We start from the raw sequence: 26468 nt of genomic DNA on the forward strand, positions 1-26468 counted from the left end.
CCCAAGAGATGTATTGCTGGATCCTCAGGTAGTTCAATGTCCAATTTTCTGAGGAACCTCCAGACTGATTTCCAGAATGGTTTTACCAGTCTGCAATCCCACCAAAAATGGAGGAGTGTTCCTCTTTCTCCACATCCTCACCAGCATTTGTTGTCACCTGAGTTTTTGATCTTAGCCATTCTCACTGGTGTGAGGTGAAATCTCAGGGTTGTTTTGATTTGCATTTCCCTTATGACTAAAGATGTTGAACATTTCTTTAGGTGTTTCTCAGCCATTCGGCATTCCTCAGCTGTGAATTCTTTGTTTAGCTCTGAACTCCATTTTTAATAGGGTTATTTGTCTCCCTGCGGTCTAACTTCTTGAGTTCTTTGTATATTTTGGATATAAGGCCTCTATCTGTTGTAGGATTGGTGAAGATCTTTTCCCAATCTGTTGGTTGCCGTTTTGTCCTAACCATAGTGTCCTTTGCCTTACAGAAGCTTTGCAGTTTTATGAGATCCCATTTGTCGATTCTTGATCTTAGAGCATAAGCCATTGGTGTTTTTTTCAGTAATTCTTTGCCTTCTTCTTTTCCAATTTTTATCCTCTTGATCTCCTTTAGTTTTCTTATTTCTCTGGCTAGAACTTCAAGTACTGTATTGATGAGATATAAGAGGGTGAGCAGCCTTGCCTTTTCCCCAATTTTAGTGGAATTACTTTACGTTTCTTTCCATTTATCTTCATGTTGGCTATTGGTTTGCTGTATAGTTCTTTGGATATGTTTTATACTTGCCTTACAATCCTGATCTCTCTAACACTTTAACATGAAGGGGTGTTGTATTTTATTAAAAGATTTTTCAACATTTAATGAGATGATCATATGGTTTTTTTTCTCTGTCTGTTTGTTTATATGGTGGATTACATTGATGGATTTTCATATATCGAACTATTCATTTATCCATGGGATTTGGCATACTTGTTCATGATGGATGATGCCTTTGATTGTTTTCTGTATTCAGTTTGCAAGTATTTTATTTACTATTTTTGCATCAATGTCCATAAGACAAATGAAATTCTCTTTCTTTGTTAAATCTTTGTGCAGTTTAGGTATCACGGTGGCTGTGGCCTCATAGAATAGATTTGGCAGTGTTCTTTCTGTTTCTGTTCTGTGGAATAGTTTGAGGAGTATTGGTACTATCTCTTTGTTGAAATTCTGGTAGAAATCTGCACTAAAACCATCCAGCCCTGGGATGATTTTTAGTTTTAACGACTGCTTCATTTTCTTTAGGGGTTATAGGACTGTTTAAATAGTTTATCTGATCTTTATTTAACTTTAGGAAGTGGCACCTGTCTAGAAAATTGTCTGTTTTGTTGAAATTTTAAAAAAATGGAGTACAGGTTTTTGAAGTAAGACTTAGTGTTTCTTTGAATTTCTTCATTGTCTGTTTTTATATCTCCTTTCTCATTTCTGACTTTGTTCATTTAGATATTGTATGACTTCTGCTTAGTTTGATTAAGGGCTTGTCTATCTTGTTGGTTTTCCCAAAGAACCAGTTCTTGGTTTCATTGATTCATTTTATTGTTTCTTTGTTTCTAACTGACTGATTTCAGGCCAGATTTTGATTATTTCCTGACCTCTACTCCTCTTTTGTATGGTTGCTTCTTTTTCTAGAGATTTAAACTTCAGGTGGAGTTTAAATCGCCAATGAGAAATTTCTTGTTTCCTTATGGAGACACTTAGTGCTATGAACTTTCCTCTTAGCACAGCTTTCCATGTGTCCCATAATATTCATATGTTGGATCTTCATTTTTATTGAATTATAAAAGGTTTAATTTTTTTCTTTATTACTTCCCTGACCCAGAGATCACTGAGTAGATAGTGGTTCAATTTCTTTGAGTGTGTAGACTTTCTGGTGCTTCTGCTGTTGTTGAATTTCAGCTTTAAATCATGGTGGTCTGATAAGATACAAGCCATTATTTCAACTTTCTTGTATTTGTTGAAGCTTGTTTTGTCATCATCTATATGGTCAGTTTTTGAGAAAGATCCATGAAGTGCTGAGAAGAAGGCATATTCTTTTATGATTGGTTGAAATATTCTATAGGTGTCTGTTTGGTCCATTTCATTCATAATGTTTGTTAGTGTCATTATTTATGTTTAATTTTTGTTTAGATGACCTGCCAAGTGATATGCATGAGGTATCAAAGTGTCTACTCTTAATGTATGGGATTCAATGTGCAATGTACTCTTTAGCAATGTATCTTTTTTTTCTTTTTCTTTTTTTCTTTTTTCGGAGCTGGGGACCAAACCCAGGGTCTTGTGCTTGCTAGGAAAGTGCTCTACCACAGAGCTAAATCCCCAACCCTGCAATGTATCTATATACAAATGTGGGTGCACTTTTGGTGGGGCATAGATGTATAGAATAGAGAAATCATCTTGTTAGAATATTTCTTTGATGTTTATGACATGTCTGTTCCTGTCTCTTTTGATTAGTTTGTTTGAACATCTATTTTATTAGCAATTAGAATGACTACTGCAGTCTAATTCTTGGGTCCATTTGCTTAGAAAACATTATTCTAGCACATTACTCTAAGGTAATGTTCATTTTTATTGCAGAGGTATGTTTCTTTTTCATTGGTTGTTTTATTTACATTCCATATGTTACCTCCCTTTTTAGTTTCCCCTGCACAAAACCCCTATCCCATCTCCCCTGCTTCCATGAGGGTGCACGCATGGACGCACCATCCCACCTACCCATATACACACCCACTCTTGCCTCACTACTGTAGCAGCCCCTTTTGCTGGGGCATTGATCCTCCACAGGACCAAGGGCCTCCCCTCTCATTGATGCCAGATAAGGTGATACTCTGCTACATATGCAGCTGGAGCCATTGGTCCCACCATGTGTACTTTTTGGTTCGTTGTTTAGTCCCTGGGAGCTCTGGGGGATCCAGTTAATTGATATTGTTGTTCTTCCTATGGTATTGTAATTCTTTTCAGTTCCTTCAGTCCTTCCCCTAACTCTTCCATTGGGGTCTTTGTACTCAGTCTGATGTTTGGTTGTGAGCATCTGCAACTGTATTGGTCAGTCTCTGGCAGAACCTCTCAGGAAACAGTCATACCAGGCACCTCTCAGCAAGTGTTTCTTGGCATCAGGAACTGTTTTGGAGTTTGGTATCTGCAGATGGAATGGATCCAAAGGTGGGGCAGTCTCTGTTCTATCCTTTTTCCCTGCATTTTCTTTATACAGAAACCATTCTGGGTTAAAATTTTTGAAATGGGTACGTAGTCCCATCTCTTAACTGGGGGCCATACTTATCCAGTGGATATTATCTCTACAGGTTCTAGTCCCACTTTTTGGGGTATTTTGCTAATGTCATCCCCTTTGGGTCCTGGGAAACTCTTGCTTCCTTGCCATCTTGTACTTTCTTGTGGCTACCCTCAGTTTCCCATCCTGGACAGCTATACACCTCCATTCAATTTACTGACGTTCTGTACTACTCCTACCGCACCTGATCCTGCCCTCCTATTTTCTATTTTCTTCTACATCCCACGATTATTTTGTTCCCCCTTCAAAGTAGAACTAAAGCATCTATGCCTCTGTCTTTCATCTTCTTGAGCTTCATAATGTCTGTGAGTAGTATTGTAGGTATTCCCAGATTTTGGTCTAATATCCACCTATCAGTCAGTATATACTATGTATATTCTTTTGTGACTCGGTTACCTCACTCAAAATATTTTCTATTTCCATCCATCTGCCTTCAAATTTCATGGAGTCATTGTTTTTAATAGCTGAGTAGTACTCCATTGTGTAAATGTACCACATTTTTCTGCATCCATTCCTCAATTGAGGGACATCTGGGTTGTTTACAGCTTCTGACTATTATAAATGAGGCTGCTAAGAACATGTTGGAGCATTTTATCCTTGGTATATTTTGGATCATCTTTTGGGTAAATATCTAGGTTCGGTATAACTGGGTCTTCAGGTCGAACTCTTTATTATTTTCTGAAGAACTGCCAGGCTGTTTTCCAGAATGGATGTACCAGTTTATGAACCCACCAGCAATGGAGGAGTGTTTCTCTTTCTCCACATCCTTATCAGCATATGCTATCACCCGAGTTTTAGATCTTAGTCATTCTGGCTGGTGTGGAATCTCAGGGTCATTTTGATTTGCACTTCCCTGATGACTAAGGATTTTGAACATTTCTTTACGTCTTTCTTGGCCATTCAAGATTCGTCAATTGAGAATTCTTTGTTTAGTTCTTCATCTATTTTTAATAGGTTTATTGTGTTCTCTGGAGTCTAATTTCTTGAGTTCTTTGTGTATGTTGGATATTAGCCCTCTATTGGATGTAGGGTTGGTAAAGATCTTTTCCAAATCTGTAGGTTGCCATGTTTTTTTGATTGACAGTGTCCTTTACCTTACAGAAGCTTTTCAGGTTTATGAGATCCTATTTGTCAATAGTTGAATTTAGAGCCTGAGTCACTTGTGTTCTCTTGAGGAAGGTAGTAACAAAAGTATAGAAGCAAACTTCCCTAACCTAGAGAAAACGATGCCCAAAAACATACAAGAAGCTTACAAATTGCCAAATAGGGTGGACCATGAGAATGGTGGATCCTGGTTTTGTAACCATTCTGTTAGCCTGTTTCTTTTATTGTGGTAGAGTCCATTGGTGTTGAGAGATATCAGTGAAAAGTGATTGTTATTTCATGTTATTTTGATGTTGGTTGTGTTAGTGTGTATATATGTGTGTGTATGTGTGTGTGTATGTGTGTGCATGTTTGTGCTTGTCTTTTTTTGCTGGTATGGAATTATTATTGCTTGTAATTTTTTGGATGTAGTTACCCTCCTTGGATTGGAATGTTCCTTCTTTTATTTTCTGTAGGGCTGTATTTGTTGATAGATATTGTTTGAATTTTGATTTGCCTTGAAATATTTTCTTTTCTCCATCTATGGTCACTGAGTTCTGCTGGATGTTATAGTCTAGGTTGGCATCTGAGGTTTTTTAGAAGTTACAAGATAACTTGTAACTTGTCCAGGCCCTTCTAGCTTTTACAGTCCTTGTAGAGGAGACCTACCTTTGCATGTTACCTGGCCCTTTTCTCTTTCTGCTTTTAATATTCTTTCTTAGTTCTGTAGATTTTTTGCTTCTTTTATTATGTGGCAGGAGGATTTCTTTTGTGGTCAACTCTAATTTGTGTCCCACAAGCTTCTTGTTTGTTTAGAGGCATCCCTTTCTTTAGTTGGGAAAGTTTTCTTCTATAATTTTGTTGAAAATATTTTCTGGGTCTTGGAGCCCAGCTTCTTCTATTCCTATTGTTTTCAGGATAGGTCTTTTCATACTATCCCAGATTTCCTGGATGTTTTATGTCAGACAATTTTTTGGATTCAACATTTTCTTTGACAGATGTATCAACTTATTCAATTGTATCTTTTACACTTGAGATTCCATCTCCTGGATTCCGTTGGCAATACTTGCATCTGTTTTTCCTGTTCCCTTACGTAGGTTTTTCATCTCCAGGATTTTATCAGTTATGTTTTCTTTATTTCTTCTAATTTCTATTTTTAGATCTTGTACAGTTTTATTTATTTCCTTCATCTGTTTAATGGCATTTTACTGTATGTCTCTAAGTGTTTATATGTTTCTTTAAGACCTTTACCTGTTTAAATGTATTTTCATGTATTTCTTTAATCAATTTGTTTATTTCCTTTTTAAAGGCCCCTATCATCTTTATAAAATTGGATTTAAGGTCGATATTTTGTTCTTTGGTTGTGTTAGGATATCTGCTTGCAGAAAAGGGTAGATGTGCTCTGAAGGTGTCCTTGTGCCCTGATATTTTTCCATGTAGAAAGGTTTAATGAGAGGAGAGTGAGAGGAGAGGAGTAAAGGCCAGCCATGAGCACATGGAGGGAAGGGCAGAGGGGAATGAGGAGAGAAGGGAAAAAGGGGAAGAGGGCAAGAGCAAGAGAGCAAGAGAAGAGCAAGAGTGTGCCCTGACTTTTGTTGATTGTGTTCTTTCGAGAACCTTTAGTCATCAGGATGGTTTTTAGTCATCAGGTCCTTTTTTAGTAGGTAATAGGAAGGGGGTGAACCTTGATGGTATTGGTGCAGGACTTGGTTGCAGGCCTCTTGGGTTGTACGGTTCTGAACTTGAAAGTTTGTTATGGTTCAGGACCTGAAGATCTGATGAAGGTGGGCAGAGAGGTCATTTATTCTGCTGGTCCTCAGGGCATCTCTGCTGTTCCCCCCAATATCTGATTATGTTTCCTTTTCCCCCTTTCCCTCTCCTTTCCAACACAGGTCCCTTCCTCCCTCTGCCTCCCATGGTTACTTTCTACTTCCTTCCAAGTGGTATTGAATTATTCTCACTTGGGTCCATGAGTTTGTTAAACTTCTTGAGTTCTGTAGATTGTATCCTAGGTATTCTTTACATTTGTGTCTAATATTCACATTTTAGTGAGTACATGTTGTGCATGGCCTTTTGGGTCTGGGTTACTTCACTCTGGATGGTATTTTCTAGTTGCTTTCCTTTCTTTTTTGGGATTTGAATAATCCCAAGTGCTTTTGGACAATAAAAGACAGATGATCTAGGGGATAAAATGCTAATTGTTCCTTTTCCATTTATACAAAGCCTGATTATGTGAAGAATGATTATTTCAGTGGGAATCTAGACAAGCAGTAAAAGCACATTTCATTTACATATTTTAGTTTATCCTGGGGGATAAATTATTCTAGGGACGCTGAGCACTAGAAATTATTCTATGTGTCTTATGGCTGTCCTGTAGGATATAACTAAAATTTGTTCTATGTTTTATTGCTGGTTATTTTTCTAATTATGGTAGTTTATGGGTTAGCTTGTTGTTTGTCAGTTTTTGAGTCACAATTTCTAGGTGGATGATTAATTAATGACCCACACAATTTATCTTGTTTCTAGAGAGATTCCCATAGTGTGACATTTACAAACTTATGGTGTCATGAAATCTCCCTGAGAAAAACAATAAAATAGTAAAAAACACTGCTTTTGATTAATTTCATAAAATAAATTAGTTTTTTATTGTTCTGCTAATATTTCTTCCATTAGCATGAATGCTTATATGTTGGAGCATCTTTTGAGTATATGCCCAGAAGTGGTATAGCTGGTTCCTCAGGTAGTACTACGTCCAATTTTCTGAGGAAGTGCCAGACTGATTTTATCTCTAGATCTTCAGCTCTATTACAGATCAACCTGTCTGTCTCTGTACCAATACCATGCAGGTTTTAATCACTATTGTTCTGTAATATAGCTTTAGGCGATTCCCAGAAGTTCTTTTATTGTTAAGAATTGTTTCACTGTCCTGGATTTTTTGTTTTTCCAGATGCAATTGAGAGTTGATCTTTACATGTCTTTGAAGATTTGTGTTGAAATTTGGTGGGGATTGCATTGAAGTTGTAGATTTCATTTGGTAGGAAGGCCATTTATACTATGTTTATCCTATCAATTCATTAGCCTTGGAGATCTCTCCATTTTCTGAGGTCTTCTTAGATTTCTTTCTTAAGAGACTTAAAAGCTCTTGTCAAGCAGATCTTTCACTTGCTTGATTAGAGTTACCTCAAGATTTTTTTATATTATACATGACTATTTTGAAGGTTGTTTGTCATGCCCACCTCGGCCAGCAAGGAAGACTCAACACTGTCGGATCCTTGTCAACAGCCTTTATTGCAGGACATCTTCATTGCTGATACGGGGGACCATGAGCGGCAAAGTCGCTCGCCTTATATACACAACAGTATGCTAATAATCTCTCAGGGATTGGTGGGGCACGGGTCACCCCACTATCACCCCACTACTTGTCCTCCAGGGATTGGTGGAGAATGAATCACCTCATTAGCATGGTACCGCCCTTCATTAGCATATCAACAGCCAATTGACACTAGGTGCAAAACCTGTGCATGCGCAGTACCATCATTCACCACTGGAGGGCGCCCTACAATTGTTGTTTTCCTATTTTCTTTCTCAGCCTGTTTATCATTTGTATGAAGGGAGGCTGTTGATTTGTTTAAGTTAAATTTATATCCATCCACTTTGCTGAAGTTGTTTATCAGCTGTAGAAGTTCTCTGGGTAAGTTTTTGGGATCACTTAGGTATACTATCATATCATCTGCAATTTTGATACCTTGACTTCTTCTTTTTCCACTTGTATCCCCCCATACAAATACTTCATGTATTCTATTGAATTGATACAGGGAGTGCAGGCATCCTTGTCTTGTCCCTGATTTTAGTGGGATTACTTAAAATATCTCTCCATTTAACTTGATATTGGCTGGTTTGCTGTATATTACTTTTATTATGTTTAGGTATGAGCCTTGAATTCCTGATCTTTTAAATACTTTTAACATAAAGGGCTGTTGTATCTAATGAGGTGATCATGTGATTTTTTTCCTTTGAGTTTGTTTATATAGTGGATTACGTTAATGGATTTTTGTATATTGAACCAATCTTGCATCCCTGAGATGAAGCAGATTTGATCATGGTGAATGATGGTTTTGATGTGTTCTTGGATTCAGTTTTCTAGAATTTTATTCAGTATTTTTGTATCAATATTTAGAAGCAAAAATGGTCTGAAGTTTGATTTCTTTGTTGAGTCTCTGTGTGGTCTAGGTATCAAAGTATTTGTGGCTTTATAGAATGAATTAGGTAGGGTGTATTTGCTTCTTTTTGATCTAGGGTTTTCAGGTATGCTCTTAAATTGCTAGTGTAGGATCTTTCCAATTTCTCTATGTGGGCACTTCACGCTATGTATTTTCCTGTTAGCACTAATTTCTTTGTGGCCCATAAGTTTGGGTATGCAGTGCCATAATTTTTATGGAATTCCAGGAAGTCGTTAATTTCTTTATTTCTTCCCTGCCCAAGTTGTAACTGAGTAGAGAGTGGTTTAGTTTCCATGAAAACTATAAAAAGTATTTAAGAGATCAGGAATTTAAGGCTCATACCTAAACATGCCAGGTGTGTTGTTGTAGGTTGTATGTGGATTTTCTGTTGTTTTTGTTGTTATTGAAGTCTAGCCTTAGTCTATGGTGAACTGATAGGATACTTGGAATTAATTCAATCATCTTGTATCTGTTGAAATTTGTTTTGTAGGCAATTACATAGTCAATTCTGGAGAAGATACCATGAAGAGCAGAGAAGAAGTTATATGCTTTTGTTTTATGGTGAAATGTTCTCTCTCTCTCTATATATATATATCTGTTAAATCCATTTGGTTCATAACGTCTATTAGTTCACTGTGTCTCTGTTTAGTTTCTACTTCAATGACCTGTTTATTAAGTGAGAGTGGGGTTTTGAAGTCTCCCACTATTATTTTTGTGTTCAGTGTGTATTTTGAGCTTTAGTAAAGTTACTTTTATCAATGCAGGTGCCCTTGCAATTGCAGAATTGAGATTTTCCTCTTTGTTGATTTTTCCTTTGATGAATATGAAGTATCCTTTCCATCTCACTTAAAACTTTTGGTTGAAAGTCTAGTTTATTGGTATTAGGCTGGCAAGTTATGCTTATTTTTTAGTACCCTTTTCTTGGAAGACTTTTTTCCAGCCTTTTCTTCTGAGTTAGTCCCTGTCGTTTTTATTGAGGTGTGTTTCTTGTATGCAGCAAAACACTGAATCCTTATTGTATATCCAGTCTGTCAGCTTATGTCTTTTTTGTTGGGAAATTGAGTCCATTGATATTGATGGACATTAAAGACAGATGATTGTTTATTCCTGCTTATTTGTTGTTGTAAGTGGCATTATGTATGTATATGAAATTCTCTCCTTTTGATTTTGTTGTGAGATGATTAATCCGCCCCCCCCCACACTTTGGTGCGAGTACCCTACTTGTGTTGCAGTTTTCCTTCTAGAATCCTTTGTAGGGATAGACATTGTTTAAATTTGGTTTTGTCCTCGAATATTTTGGTTCCTTTATCTTTGATGATTAGTTTTACAGGGTATAGTAGCCTGGACAGCCATTGTGTTTTGTTAGAGTCTCTATGTCCTCTGTCCATTCCCTTCTGGCTTATAGGGTCTCTGTTGAGAAGTCTGGTCCAATTCTGATAGGTTTATCATTATATGTTACTTGGCCTTTTTTCTTTTTCTTTGTTCTGTGCACTTATTGTTTGATTATTATGTGATGAGAAGAAATTTTTTCTGGTCCAATCTACTTGATGTTCTATAGACTTCTTGTACATTTATGTACCACAAATATGGTACATTTCATTAGGCTGGGATAGTTTTTTATATGATTTTGTTGAAGATGTTTTCTGGTCTTGGAGCTGAGAATCTTTGTGCTCTTCTATTCTTATTATTCTTAGATTTGCTATTTTCACCGTGTCCTGAATTTCCTGGATGTTTTGTGTTAGGAAGCCTTTATGTTTTAAATTGTCTTTGACCATTGTGTCAATATTCTCTAAGGTATCTTCTATGCCAGAAATTCTCTCTTCTATCTCTTGTATTCTGTTGTTGATGCTTGCATCTGTAGCTTCCATTTCTAGGGTTATCTCCATTTCTATCTCTGTAGGTCTTGGACTGCTTTTTTATGTTCCTTCATCTGTTGGGTTTTCCTGTTTTTCTTTAAGTCATTTATTTATTTCCTATTTAAGGGCTTTTACCTGTTTACCTGTGTTTTCCTGTATTTCTTTCAGTGAGTTATTTATATATTCTTTAAAGGACTCTATTTCTTTCATGAGATAACATTTTAAGACAGCATCCTGGTTTTCAGGTGTGTTGGGGTGTCCAGGACCTGCTGTGGTGGGAAAGCTGGATTCTAATAGTGTGAAAGTATATTGGCTTCTGTTGCTTATGGTCTTGTTCTTGTCTCTCACCATTTGGTTATCTTTGATATTAAGTGGCCTGGGTGTTTAGGTCTGTAGCCTGCCTTCTGTGTCCCTAGGTTGCTGAATGTCTCCTGGGAGACCTGTGACCCTTGCTGCAGCAGATCTTCTGGGAGACCTTCAGACAATGGAGTGTGCTGCCCTTGGTGCAGCAGATCTTCTGGGAGGTCTTTAGACTATGGGTATTCATAGAGTCAGACATGCAGATGAGCTGCCCTGTTGCCCTGGATGCTTCAGATCTCCTGGGAGGCCTTCAGACTGTGGGGTCTGTTGCCCTGGGTACATCAGATCTCTGGGTTGCCTTCAGACTGTGGTGTCTTCAGGAGGGCAGAGAAGCTGGTTACATGTTGCCCTTCGTGCAGCAGATGTCCTGGGAAGCTTTTGAATTGTGGCATCTTCAGAGGAGCAGACAAGCTGATAATCTGCCTCTGAGGAAGGTGCAGGCTGGAAAGCAAGTCCCTTTTAATTTTATAGGCACCTCCTTCATTAGGTTAGGGAATTTTCTCCTATAATTTTGTTGAAAATAGTTTCTGTGCTTTGTGCTCTGTTTTTTCCTCTTCTTTTATTCCCATTAGTCTTAGTTTTGATCTTTTCATAGTTTCCCAGATTTACTGAATGTTTTGGGCTGCAAATTTTTTAGATTTAACATTTTATTTCACCAATGTATTATTTCTTCTATTGTATCTTCGATGCTTAAGTGTTTCTCTTCCATATCTTCCATTATTGATATAGCTTTCCCTTGTATTTCCTGTTTCCATCCCCAAATTGTTCATTTCCAGATTTCCCCCAGTGTGTTTTCTTTATTGATTCTCTGTCTATTTTCATGTATTGAAATTTTTGTTTTTGTTTTTTATTAATAATTTCATTTTTTACATCTCAAATGATACCTCACTTCCCCTTTACACTTCCACAAACCCTCCATTCTGTGTGTGCCCTTTCCTCCTCCCCTTTGCCTCAATGAGAGTGCTTCCCTACACACCTAATCTCTCCTGCTCTATCACTCCAGCATTCCCTACACTGGGGCAGCAAACTTCCACAGACCAAGGGTCACCCCTTCCATTAATATCAAACAAGGGCATCTTCTGATATATTGATCCCTCCCTATATACTCCTTGGTTGGTGGTCAAGTCCCTGGGAGCACTGGGTGTGTTTGACCAGCTGATGTTGTTCTTCCTGGGGGGTTGTAATCCTCCTCTGCTCCTCTAGTCCTTCTGCCAGCTCTCCCACTAGGGTCCCTGAGCTCAGTTTGATGTTTGATTCCAAACATCCACATCTTCATTGTTCAGTTGCTGGCTGAACCTCCCAAGGAACAGCCACAACAGGTTCCTGCAGTAAGCACCTCTTAGCATCAGCAACAGTTTCAGCGTTTGGTGTCTGTAGACAGCTTGGATCCCTAGGTAGGGTAGTTCCTGGATGTCTCTTCCTTCAGTTTTGACTCCATTTTCATCCCTGTTCACTTGGACAAGAACATTTATGGATTAAAAACTTTGATATGGGTGAATGGCACCGTCCATTGATCAGAGACCATGCCTATCTACTGGAGGTGGTCTTTATAGGCTCCATCTCCCCTTCTCTGCACATTTCAGCTAATGTTGAATGTACCCAATGAAGTTTAATTCTAACATTTGTATCTAAAACATATGATTTTAAAGTCATAGCAACATTTTTATATTTATTCTTTCAAAGTGAAGATACTTGGTTGGAGGAGAAAGTCTTTATGAATGACTTCCTTTTCTATGCATTTGAAAATTCCTAATATGTATCTAATTTATGTATCAACAAATGCACAAAACAAATGAGATATATTAATGGATGCATTATATAACTATGTTATATTAATTTATTTTGAAAGAGTACATAAACTTATGGCTATTAAGATAAGTCGAAATGAAGCAAATATATGGGCATATGAGAAATCCATCAGTTTTCATGAATAAAATTGTATAATTTAAGGGTTGCTAATGGTTATAAAGAAGATATACGTTCAAGTTCTTGTTACAGTCTAAGAGGACTTCCTAAAGATGACAAATGGATAATGAATATTTTAAACAAGAGCATGTTGTTAGGGTCTCAGAGGACTTCTTAAAGATGACAAACAGAAAATGAATATTTTAAGAAGAACATGAATACACAAAATTTTGGACAGAAATGTTAAGAACTAAAGTCTGTAATTGAAGAGGAGCAATTATATTGACTATTATTCTGATATTGTTATCCCAGAGCTCCCTGCCCTGTCACCCTAACCTGCATTCTTTGCTTTCATTTCCCTTAGAAACATCCTTTAAGTGAGAACAGATGGCTGTCTACAATCTTACCACAGTGACTCAGTTCATCCTCATAGGGCTTTCTGACCTCCCTGAGGTACGCTATCCACTCTTTGTGGCCTTTGTCATGATCTATCAGATCACTTTACTGGGAAACGGGGTCATCCTGTTGGCCATTTTGACTGAGAGAAAGCTTCAAACTCCCATGTACTATCTGTTGACAAATCTGTCTCTGCTGGACATATTCTGCCCATCAGCTACTGTCCCCAAGATGCTCAAGAATCTGTTGGCTGAGGATCACAGAATTTCTTATGTTGGGTGTGCTTTGCAACTCTATTTCCTGGTGGCCCTAGCTGGGACAGAAGTTTTCTTGCTGGCTGTGATGGCTTATGACCGCTATGTGGCCATATGCTTCCCTCTGCGATATTCTCTCATCATAACCAAGGTTCGCTGTGTGCAGCTGCTGTTTGGGACTTGGGCAGCTGGGTTTCTGAACTCCTTTGTCCATACAATGTCCACCTTTAGCCTGTCTTTCTGCAAGTCTAATAGAGTTAACCACTACTACTGTGATATTCCACCTGTGGTGGCCCTGTCATGCTCATCCACTTATGTGGCAGAAATGCTTGTTTTAGTGGTGGGAGGTATCTTTGGGGTTGGTGCTTTTCTGATCACTTTGATCTCCTACATATACATTGTTTCCACCATCCTAAAGATCCGGTCAGCAGAAGGGAAGCGCAAAGCTTTCTCCACATGTGCTTCCCATCTTCTTGTAGTCTTCTTGTTCTATGGCACAACTATATTTACCTATATCCGCCCAACCTCCAGTCAACACTCTCCTGGCAGAGACAGACTCATCTCTATGTTGTATGCAGTTGTCACCCCCATGTTAAACCCCATTATCTACAGCTTAAGAAACACAGAAGTAAAAGGAGCACTCAGAAAAGTTTTACATCTTAGGATATGTTCACAGAAAGGTTAATATAAGACTTCTCAAGCTCTCCTTAAAATGAATATACAGAACCAAATAGCAAAATAATAAAACATAATGTATAACATAACAGTAAAACATAATGAATGCAGAGAAAGAAGTTAAATCCAAACATGCATATAAATTTAGATATTATTATCCATATTTGTATATACATTTTAAATTTAAATTTGTAACTAAAATATGAAAATCTTTAAGACTATAGTTTTAGTATGCAATCTGAATTTATTGTTGTGTTACTTATTTCATTATCTATGTGTACATGCATGTTTATAATTATATTAGCTTTTGTCTGTATTATGTATTTTCTGTTCTATATCTATCATGTAGTTACAGATCTTCAATTTTTCCAATTATGTTTTATTAGTTTAAGATGATTTTTGTTTCTATTTATGAACATTAGGATTTGCTTGCATGTATGTATTTTCTCCATTGTACATAGTTTACCTTTGTGCCTGTTTCTACTTACTTCTTGTAATATTCATAAATTTATGATATCCTGGTACTGCAGTTATAGATAGTAATGGATCACCTTGTGGATGTCAGAGACAAAACGTTGGACTTTTGCAAGAGCAAATAAGTGTTTTTAACTTCTGAATCATTTCATCTACCACTAACTGTATTTAAATATTTATTTTTATATGCATATGTGTGTTTTGTCTGCATGTTTATATGTGCACCACACATGGTTAGTGTACACAGAAGGCAGAAGAAGTCATTTTATCCCCATGAACAGGAGTTTCCATTGATTTAGGCTATCACATGTGTGGTGGTAACTGAATTTAGGTCATTTGGAAAAGCAGCCTTAACCTCTGAGCTATCTCTCCAGACCCTTTTTATTTTTATCTGACAAAGTATTATAAACATTTAAGAAATCAAGTTGTCTATTATTTATAAACGCTGTGGATTGTAACTAAATAATGTTAGTTAACATTTTCTTCCTCTCAAATATCTATAACTTTTCTGTTGAGAATTTTCAATCATTTCCATTTTTCAGTTAGTAACACAACTATATTTTTTGTTATGTTAAACATACCACTGAAATATAGGTCATAAGAGAAAAATTATTTAATCTAATAAATTGAACATCTGTTGCTTCAGGAAATGATGCAGGATTAGACAATCAAGTCAACATAGTATTTTTATTAGTTCTTTGGGAATTTCACAAAATGCACCTCAATCTCTCTTACTTCCCAGTCTTTCCATAGGCCACTATTGATGCACATGATCTCCTCAGACCAACTAAAAATAATATCTAATTGTGTTATCTATATACTTACTGAAACATAGTCAAACTCTTAGAGGACTTCCCCTTGAGTAGAACTGAGTCTCTTCACTTCCACGCTCCTGCCGATAGCAACTAGTTCTGGAGAGCAACACTTCAGCATCTTTATCACAGTTTTAAAGACTTCTCTTTGATGGCTTCCTGATTCTGTTGCTACTTTTTGGGGGTATGGTGGTGGTTGGAGTGGGAAAAGGCATTGCCATAGTGGCCTTCCACGTTCTTCATTCTCAACCATGTGTCTGCAATCATTAATATCACTGCAAAAGTAATTTCCTTGCTGTTAATATTTAGCAGGAACACAGATCATGGGCTCTCACATGATGCTGATTACATCAGAGAAGAGTAACACAGTCTTACAGTTGCAGTGAACCATGGACACATTCAAGTTTTTGGAGACACTGCCGGACACCGACATCAATACGGGCCTGAGGAAGAGCATTTCCATGGTTCATGGCAATCAGCATGGGTTCAGGCTGCAGGAAAAATGATCATGGATATCCATGTGGCTTTTGGTGACATCATGGGCCATGGATATCAACACAAACTTGGGTTGCAGCAGGAACTCAAATCCAGATGTGGTTTTTGGTGGCAGCATTGACATGGGCATTGCCATGACCATGTGTAGAAGCACAGGACACTCATATTAGTGTATCCTTCCCCTTTCCCCATGCTAGCATGGCCCATCAGAATCAACATGGTTACTATGCTGGGAACCAGTCCATCTGGGATTGGTTTGAAGCAATAAGCAGTGTTGGATATAGAGGTAGCTTTAAAGACTGATAGTCTCTGGTGTTCCTGCTGTCTAACTATAATGAATGATTGCTGCTAACTTCCAAAAATATCCTAAAAAATTTCTTGCTTCTGCTATAGTTAAAAAACACTGGCTTGGGCAACTATCACCTGTTGCCTAGCAGTGGGAAATTTAGGAAAAAAAATGTATTTCTATCACTCCCTCCTCTGAACAGGCAGCCAGAAGCCTCTTGGCTAGGCTGGTGAACGCTTTGGGAACCAGAGAGGAAGTAAAAGAATAGAGTTAAGATGCTTTATCGAGACAAATATGCATACACACATGTAGGATGATGTCATTATGCAGCAAGGCGGGTCCAGGATAAGGCAAAGCCTGTGATTGGATGAGAAGGAAGGGTAGGTGGGGAAAAGTCCAAGAAAGAAAGAAATCAAGATGGAGATGATGGAGCAGGATGATCCAGATCCAGGTGGACTAGGTAAATTTTATCTTGTCTTGGTGGACAGTTATTAATTGTCAGTTTATTAATTGTCAGTGAATTTATTGTGTGGATACATTGTGGATTGAGAATTTAACTTATAAACCTGATTGCTGGGTTACAGTTTGTTGAGTCTTAATTTTACCAGGCAGTTGGGAGTTTATACTTTAACTACCAGGTGGTGGTTGCTGAGAGTGTGGGAAGAGTCCACGGCAGGGAACCACTGTAGGCTAGCTGCTGCTGGACTTCTAGAACCATGATTTTGCTGGGTAGCTGGAACCAGAAAACTCATGGCTAGCAGAGTGCTGCTGGGAGAAGTACTAATATGAGATAAATTAGTCCTAGTTTAAATGGCCCATTAGAGCCAGAACTAGTGAATGTCAGGGTAGGCTCGGGAACTGGTTCTGCCAGTTGTTGATTTTTACCACACAAAACACACATAGATTCATACATATATACATTACATTTATATTGATATTCTCATTTATACATTAGTACATTCACAATTTGTTGGAACCAGCAAAATGTTTCATACCCTCTACAAGTATCATGCATACTTGCATATATACACATATACTAACATATGTATATACAGAGAAGCAGACATGTACATTTGGATGGGTGGGCGAAAGGTAGGGAATGTCAACTTAGATAATTTGTGGCTAGATTAGATGGTGCACTAATAGTGGGACCCTGGTTAGATCTTGAATTTTAGGAGAATAGGTTTATGGGGAGAGATTATGGGAGACTTAACAGTTTAGATCCTGAATAAGGAAGTGTGAGGTCTGGCTGAGTGGACAGGTTGTGACAAACAAGGAACCTATGATTGGTGCCTGATAGATCAGGTCATGGTGAAAGCCCAGTGGTTGTCTGTAGCTCAAACAAAGTGATCTTGTCTAGGCAGGTATATTTTAGGCAAGTTCTGTGCTATGTCTACAACAAGTGTTCATACCTGCTGAGCTATCTCCAAGCTTTTCTCTATCTACCAATTATCAGTTAGATAATCAGTCAACTATCTACATAATTTTATTGTGTTATCAGGAGTCAAGTTAAAAGGTATGATTTAAAATTAGTTGTGCTTCTATTCACAATGGATCTGAGGTGTTTAATGGTCAGATGGATGACATGTAACATTTAGAACATAAACTAAATAATAATACATAAAATGCATTTTGTTCAACAATAAAAAGACATTATTTAAGAAAATGTGATAATTTAATGATATTTTGAAACAATGGTTGGCATACATTTAGTTTTTTTTGTTACTTTCTGCTTGCATGATTTTCAAAAAAATATTTTGGCTAAAGGGACCTGGTCTAACAGCTCCCTGCACCCAAATCCCATGGGAGGGAGAGCTAAACCTTCAGAGAGGCAGACACACCTGGGAAACCAGAGGAGACTACGCTTTGCCCACATTTCTGACTTCAGAGGAAAACAAGTAGCACCATCTGGGACCCCAGATGCACAGCACAGGGGCCCTGGAGAGGGAGGGGCAGACCCTTCTGGTTGCTGCCCTCATGGAGAGCTGAAACCCAGCCTCAAGGAGTGACTTCAGGCCTGAGACCAGAGGTAAGACCAACTTTTCTGCTCCAAGTGACCTGGCTGGTGGGCTCAGCACACAAAAAGGCAAAATTCCTCTGGGTCTGGACACTTCTGGTTTCTAGCTGATGCCTGAACCTACAGCTCCTTGCTCCCAAACCCCGTGGGAGAGAGAGCTGATCACCCAGACATGTGGGTACTCCTGAGACTGCAGGGCAGGAAAGACTGACATTTCTTCCCACCTTTGCCCACATCCCTGGCCCAAGAGGAAACTGTATAGGACCTCTGGGAACAGGAAGATAGTGGCACCCAAGCTGCAGTAGCCCTAAGTTCCAGACTGTGCTCGGATCTGAAGGGACCCAGTCAAATAGCTCCCTATACTCAAATCCCATGGAGGGAGAACTAGACCTTCAGAGGGGCAGACATGCCTGGAAAACCAGAGGAGACTAATCTCTATCCACATTTCTGACTCTAGAGGAAAAAACCTAGTGCCATCTGGGGCCCCTGTGCACAGGGACTCCAGAGAAGAGAGGCAGGCCCTTCTGGTTTCTGCCCTAATAGAGAGCTGAAACCTATCACCAAGGAGTGACTTCAGGCCTGAGATCAGAGGTAAGACCAACTTTTCTGCTCCAAGTGACCTGCCTGGTGGTCTCAGGACACAAGCCCACAGCAACAGCTGAAAGCAAGTATACAGGAACAACTACATGCCTGAAAGCAGAACACTCTGTTCCCATAACTGGCTAAAAGAAAACAGAAAAACAGGTCTACAGCATTTCTGACACACAGGCCAGTAGGATGGTCAAGCCACTGCCAGAAATAGCAGAACAAGGTAACACCAGACACAAACTGATGGGGAGAGGCAAGCACAGGAACCCAAGCAACAGAAACCAAGACTACATGGAGTCATCAGAGCCCAATTCTCCCACCAAAGCAAACACTGAATATCCAAAAACACCAGAAAAGCAAGATCTAGATTTAAAATCACATTTGATCATGCTGATGGAGGACTTAAGAAATACATAAAGAACTCTCTAGAGAAATGCAAGAAAACACAAGTAAACAAGTAGAAGCCCTTAGAGAGGAAACACAAAAATCCCTGAAAGATTTACAGGAAAACATAATCAAACAGGTGAAGGAATTGAAAATGGAAATAGAAACAATAAAGAAAGTACAAAGGGAGACAACCCTGGATAAAGAAAACCAAAGGAAGAGACAAGGAACCATAGATACAAGCATTACCAACAGAATATAAGAAATAGAGGAGAATATCTCAGGAGCAGAAGACTCCATAGATATCATTGACACAACTGTCAAAGATGAAGTAAAATGGAAAAAGCTACTGGCCCAAAACATACAGGAAATCCAGGACACAATGAGAAGATCAAACCTAAGGATAATAGGTATAGAAGAGAGTGAAGATTGCCAACTCAAAGGACCAGTGAATATCTTCAACAAAATCATAGAAGAAAACTTCCCTAACCTAAAGAAAAAGATGCCCATAAACATACAAGAAGCCTACAGAACTCCAAATAGATTGGACCAGAAAAGAAACTCCTCCTGTCACATAATAGTCAAAACACCAAATACACAAAACAGAGAAGGAATATTAAAAGCAGTAAGGGAAAAAGTCAAGTAACATATAAAGCAGACCTATCAGAATTATACCACACTTCTCACCAGAGACTATGAAAGCCAGAAGATCCTGGACAGATGTCACACAGACCCTAAGAGAACACATATGCCAGCCCAGGTTACTGTATCCAGCAAAACTCTCAATTAATGTAGATGGAGAAAGCAAGATATTCCATGACAAAACCAAATTTACACAACATCTTTCTACAAATCCAGCTCTACAAAGGATAATAAATGGTAAAGCCCAACACAAGGAGGCAAGCTACACCCTAGAAAAACCAAGAAACTAATTGTTTTGCAACAAAACAAAGAGAAGACAAGCACACAAACGTAATCTCACCTCCAAATACAAAGATAACAGGAAACAACAATAACTATTCCTTAATATCTCTCAACATCAATGGACTCAATTCCCCAATAAAAAGCCAAAGATTAACAAACTGGATACATAATGAGGACCAAGCATTCCTACAGGAAACACAGCTCAGAAAAATAGACAGATAGTACCTCAGAGTGAAAGGCTGGAAAACAACTTTCCAAGCAAATGGTCTGAAGAAGGAAGCTGGAGTAGCCATTCTAATATTGAATAAAATCGATTTTCAACCAAAAGTCATCAAAAAAGGTAAGGAAGGACATGTCATATTCATCAAAGAAAAAAATTGCCAAGATGAACTCTCAATCTTAAATATCTAAGCTCCAAATACAAGGGCACTTACATACATAAAAGAAACCTTATTAAAGCTCAAAGTACACATTGCACACCACATAATAATAGTAGGAGATTTCAACACTCCACTCTCATCAATGGACAGATCATGGAAACAGATATTAAACAGAGACATAGACAGACTGACAGATGTCATGAGACAAATGGACTTGACAGACATTTATAGAACATTCTATCCTAAAACAAAATGGATATGTTCTCTTTTCACCACCTCATGGTACTTTTTCCAAAATTGACCATATAATTTGGCACAAAACAGGTCTCAACAGGTACAGAAAGATAGAAATAATCCATGCGCCCTATCAGACTATCACAGGCTAATGCTGGTCTTCAAAAACAATAAGGAACGAAAACCCACATATACATGGAAGTTGAAAAATGCTCTACCCAATGACATCCTGGTCAAGGACGAAATAAATAAAGAAATTAAAGACTTCTTAGAATTTAATGAAAATGAAGGTACAACATATTCAAACTTATGGAACACCCTGAAAGTTGTGCTAAGAGGAGAACTCATAGCTCTGAGTGCATGGAGAAAGAAACTGGAGACAGCATATGTCAGCAGCTTGACAGTGCATGTAAAAGCTCTAGAACAAAAAGAAGCAAATAAACCCAGGAGGAGTAGAAGGCACAAAATAATCAAACCGAGGAATGAAATCAGCCAAGTAGAAACAAAAAGGACCATAGAAAGAATCAACAGAATCAAAAGCTGTTTTTTTTTTTTTGAGAAAATCAACAATATAGATAAACCTTTGCCAGACTAACCAGAGGACACAGAGAGTCTGTCCAAATTAACAAAATCAGAAAGGAAAAGGGAGTCATAACAACAGAGCCAGAGGAAATTAAAAAAAAATCATCAGATCCTACTATAAAGCATATATTCAAGAAAACTTGAAAATCTGGAGGAAATGGACAATTCCCTAGACAAATACTTGGTACCGAAGTTAAATCAGGAACAGATACACCATTTAAACAACCCCATAACTACGAAAGAAATAGAAGCAGTCATTAAACGTCTCCAAACCAAAAAGAGCCCAGGTCTAGATGGGTTCAGTGCAGAATTCTATCAGACCGTCATAGAAGACATCATGCAAATACTATCCAAACTATTCCACAAAATTGAAACAGATGGAGCACTATCGAATTCCTTCTACGAAACCCCAATTACTCTTATACCTAAACCACACAAAGACCCAACACGAAAGAGAACTTCAGACCAATGTCTCTCATGAATATCAATGCAAAAATACTCAATAAAATTCTTGCAAACTGAATCCAAGAACATATCAAAACCTTCTTCTATCACGATCCAGGGAGGGTTTAATATACAGAAAACCATCAACATAACCCAATATATAAACAAACTGAAAGATAGACACAACATGATCATTTAATTAGATGCTGAGAAAGCATTTGACAAAATTCAACACCTTCATGATAAAAGTTCTGGAAAGAACATGAATTCAAGGCACATACCTAAACCTAGTAAAAGCCATATACAGCAAACCCGTAGCTAACATTAAATTTAATGGAGAGAAACTTGAAGTATTCGCACTCAAATCAGGGACTAGAAAAGGCTGCCCATTCTCTCCCTACTTATTCAGTATAGTTCTCGAAGTCCTAGCCAGATCAATCAGACAAACAAAAGAGATCAAAGGGATACAGATTGGAAAGGAAGAAGTCAACATATCACTATTTGCAGATGATATGATAGTATATTTAAGTGATCCCAAAAGTTCCACCAGAGAACTACTAAACCTGATAAACACCTTCAGCAAAGTGTTATAAAATTAACTCAAATTAAGTGGCTGGGTATAAAATTAACACAAATAAATCAATTGCCTTCCTCTACACAAAAGAGAAACAAGCTGAGAAAGAAATTAGCGAAATGACACCCTTCATAATAGTCCCAAATAATATAAAATACCTCGGTGTGACTTTAACCAAGTAAGTGAAAGATCTATATGATAAGAACTTTAAGCCTCTGAAGAAAGAAATTGAAGAAGATCTCAGGAGATGGAACGTTATCCTATGCTCATGGATTGGCAGGATTAATATAGTAAAAATGACCATTTTACCACAAGCGATCTACAGATTCAACGCAATCCCCTTCAAAATTCCAATCCAATTCTTCATAGAGTTAGACAGAACAATTTGCAAATTCATCTGGAATAACTAAAAGCCCAGGATAGCTAAAAGTGTCCTCAACAATAAAAGGACTTCTGCGGGGATCACTATCCCTGAACTCAAACAGTATTACAGAGTAATAGTGATAAAACTGTCTGGTATTGGTACAGAGACAGGCAGATAGACAAGTGGAATAGAATTGAAGACCCAGAAATGAACCCACACACCTATGGTCACTTGATTTTTGACAAAGGAACCAAAACCATCCAATGGAAAAAAAGATAGCATTTTCAGCAAATGGTGCTGGTTCAACAGGAGATCAGCATGTAGAAGAAGGCAGATCGATCCATGCTTATCACCCTGTACAAAGCTTAAGTCCAAATGGATCATGGACCTCAACATCATCACCAGATACACTCAAACTAATAGAAGAAAAAGTGGGGAAGAATCTGGAACGCATGGGCACTGGAGAAAATTTCCTGAACAAAATACCAATGGCTTATGCTCTAAGATCAAGAAGCTACAAATGGGATCTCATAAAACTACAAAGCTTCTGTAAGGCAATGGACACTGCTGTTAGAACAAAACAGCAACCAACAGATTGATAGAGGGCTCATATCCAAAATATATAAAGAATTCAAGAAGTTAGACTGCAGGGAGACAAATAACCCTACTAAAAATACCGTTCAGAACTAAACAAAGAATTCACAGCTGAGAAATGCAGAATGGGTGAGAAGCACCTGAGGAATCTTTCAACATCTTTAGTCATAAGGGAAATGCAAATCAAAACAACCCTGAGATTTTACCTCACACCAGTCAGAATGGCTAAGATCAAAAACTCTGGTGACCACATGCTGGCGAGGATGGGGAGAAAGAGGAACACTCCTCCATTGTTGGTGGGATTGCAGACTGGTACAACAATTCTGGAAATCAGTCTGGAAGTTCCTCAGAAAATTGGTCATTGAACTACCTGAGGACCCAGCTATGCCACTCTTAGGCATATACCCAAAAGATGCTCCAACATATAACAAAGACACAGGCTCCACTATGTTCATAGCAGACTTACTTGTAATAGCCAGAAGCTGGAAAGAACCCAGATGTCCTTCAACAGAGGAATGGATACAGAGAATCCGGTGCATCTACACAATGGAATCCTACTCTGCAATAAAAAACAATGACTTTATGAAATTCATAGACAAATGGATGGAACTGGAAAATATCCTCCTGAGTGAGGTAACTCAATCACAGAAAAGCACTCATTGATAAATGGATATTAACCCAAATGCTCAAATTACCCTAAATGCACAGAACATATGAAACTCCAGAAGGATGTCCAAAATGCAGATGTTTCACTCTTTCTTTAAAAGGGGAACATGAATACCCTCAGGAGGGGTTAGGAAGGCAAAGCTTAGAAGAGCGGCTGAAGGAATGGCCATTCGGAGCATGCCCCATATGCAGCCCCTGTATATACAACTACCAAACTAGATAAGATGAATGAAGCAAAGAAGTGCAGGCCGACAGGAATCTGATGTAGATCTCTCCTGAGAGAAACAGCCAGAATACGGCAAATACATAGGTGAATGCCATCAGCAAACCACTGAACTGGGAACTGGACCCCCGTTGAAGGAATCAGAGAAAGGACTGAAAGAGCTGAAGGGGCTTGAGACTCCATATGAACAAGAATGCAAACCAACCAGAGCTTCCAGGGACTAAGCCAGTACCCAAAGCCTATACATGGACTGACCTGGGCTTCAACTGCATAGGTAGCAATAAATAGCCTAGTAAGGGCACCAGTGGAAGGGGAAGCCCTTGGTCCTGCCAAGGCTGAACCCCCAGTGAAGGGATTCTTGGGGGGAGGGTGGTATTGGATGGAGGATTGGGAGGGTAAATTGGAGGGGAGAGGTTAGGGGGTGTTGGCATGGAAACCAGGAAAGGTAATAATATTTGAAATATAAATAAGAAATATCCAATTTAATAAAGATGGGAAAAACGTCATTTAAATTATCTGTATCAACTTATTAAGGCTAAATATGTAGTGTGGTAGACTATATATATTCATGTAGCTAATTAAAATATAAAGAGTAGAATAAGTATTAGTTATCAAAGACAATTGAATGAGTCTCTAGAAAGAATTGATAAATATGAGATGTTCAAATTAGGTACTATTTCAGAGAGAATATTCAACCTCCTTCGAACCTGTAATCACTCATTAGTGGGACTTGAATTGTTAGAAGAAAAGATGTGAGTGCATTCCATGTGGGGAAAATGGTGCTGTGCCCAGCAGTGAGTTTGTAGATGGTGCTTGAAAAACTAAGAGTAGCAAATCCAAGCAGAACAACTTATTTGGGTGAGCCCATGGCATGAAGGAAAGAGAGGCAAGATGTCCAGAGCCTATGGATAGCAATAAATGTAGTTTCACTTGACTGGTACAAAGAGCCATTGAAAATGGTTTGCCAGAAAAGCAACAGAGGGAAAGTATTTTGAGAAATATAAATGACTGTGAATTGCTGCCTTCTTTGGAGAGGGGTCAAATTCTTACATATGCCTTTAGAACAGGCAGAGAAGGAATTGACTATGTTTTTTTTTTCCTTTAAAAAATTAGCACATAATGTAAATCGAAATTTTGTCCTAACAGAGAAAGAATGACAACACATAGGAGGAATTAGTAGGTGGTAAAACTGTGTGTGTCCAATTGTGTTTCCCAGTTGTACTTTAAGTGTCAAGGTTTATATCCTCTTTGATTAACCAACAATTTTGTGCTGTATTACTTTGTTGTTGCTTTGTTTCAGAGACCTAAATGTCAATAAAAAATGGTCAAGATCCAATAAAAACTATTTTGCTTTACCTTGTTTACAAAGTATGTAAACATATAAATATTTTCATTGGGAACATGTGTTGCCATTTATTTAGTTTACATGAAAACAACTCAATGTGTCATAAATCCTAAAATAATTGCTTGAGAAAGTTTATGAATTTATATTTTATATTTATTTTTGGCTACATACCAGTGGTTAATAACATTGGTTGGGCTATTATAAGAAACTTAAATATCACACCCGAGGTTCCCGGCCCACAGAAGCTCCCTGCTCCCAGACCCTGTGGGAAAGAGACCTCACCGCCTGGTCAGGTGGGCACTCCTAAGACTGCAGAGCAGAAGAGACCACCAACACTGCCCACCCCTGCCCACATCCCTGGCCCAAGAGGAAACTGTATAAGGCCTCTGGGTTCCCGTAGGGGAGGGCCCAGGAGCGGCAGGACCCATGCCTGAGACACCGCCGGAACCTGAAGGAAACAGACCGGATAAACAGTTCTCTGCACCCAAATCCCGTGGGAGGGAGAGCTAAACCCTCAGAGAGGCAGACACGCCTGGGAAACCAGAAGAGACTGCACTCTGCATACACATCTCTGACGCCAGAGGAAAACACCAAAGGCCATCTGGAACCCTGGTGCACTGAAGCTCCTGGAAGGGGCGGCACAGGTCTTCCTGGTTGCTGCCGCCGCAGAGAGCCCGTGGGCAGCACCCCGCGAGCAAACTTGAGCCTCGGGACCACAGGTAAGACCAACTTGTCTGCTGCAAGAAAGCTGCCTGGTGAAATCGGGACACAGAGGCAGAATTCCTCTAGGACCGGGTACGTCCTGTGTTTACCGCAAGTCCCACACCCGAGGATCCCGGCCCTCATCAGCTCCCTGCTCCCAGACCCTGTGGGAAAGAGACCTCACCGCCTGGTCAGGTGGGCACTTCTAAGGCTGCAGAGCAGAAGAGACCACCAACACTGCCCACCCCTGCCCACATCTCTGGCCCAAGAGGAAACTGTATAAGGCCTCTGGGTTCCTGTAGGGGAGGGCCCAGGAGTGGCAGGAC

At 38.8% G+C, this 26468-nt stretch overlaps 1 protein-coding gene across 1 annotated transcript; it reads left to right on the forward strand.

Moving 5' to 3' along the window:
• The first annotated feature begins 13116 nt into the window (after positions 1–13116).
• Positions 13117–14064, forward strand: LOC134484904 (olfactory receptor 5V1-like). Its single transcript, XM_063280770.1, has one exon. It carries the CDS (start codon positions 13117–13119, stop codon positions 14062–14064), a length of 948 nt encoding a protein of 315 aa, XP_063136840.1.
• The last annotated feature ends 12404 nt before the right edge of the window (positions 14065–26468 follow it).

This window comes from Rattus norvegicus, chromosome 1 (assembly GCF_036323735.1).
Source record: "Rattus norvegicus strain BN/NHsdMcwi chromosome 1, GRCr8, whole genome shotgun sequence".
Lineage (NCBI taxonomy): Eukaryota > Metazoa > Chordata > Mammalia > Rodentia > Muridae > Rattus > Rattus norvegicus.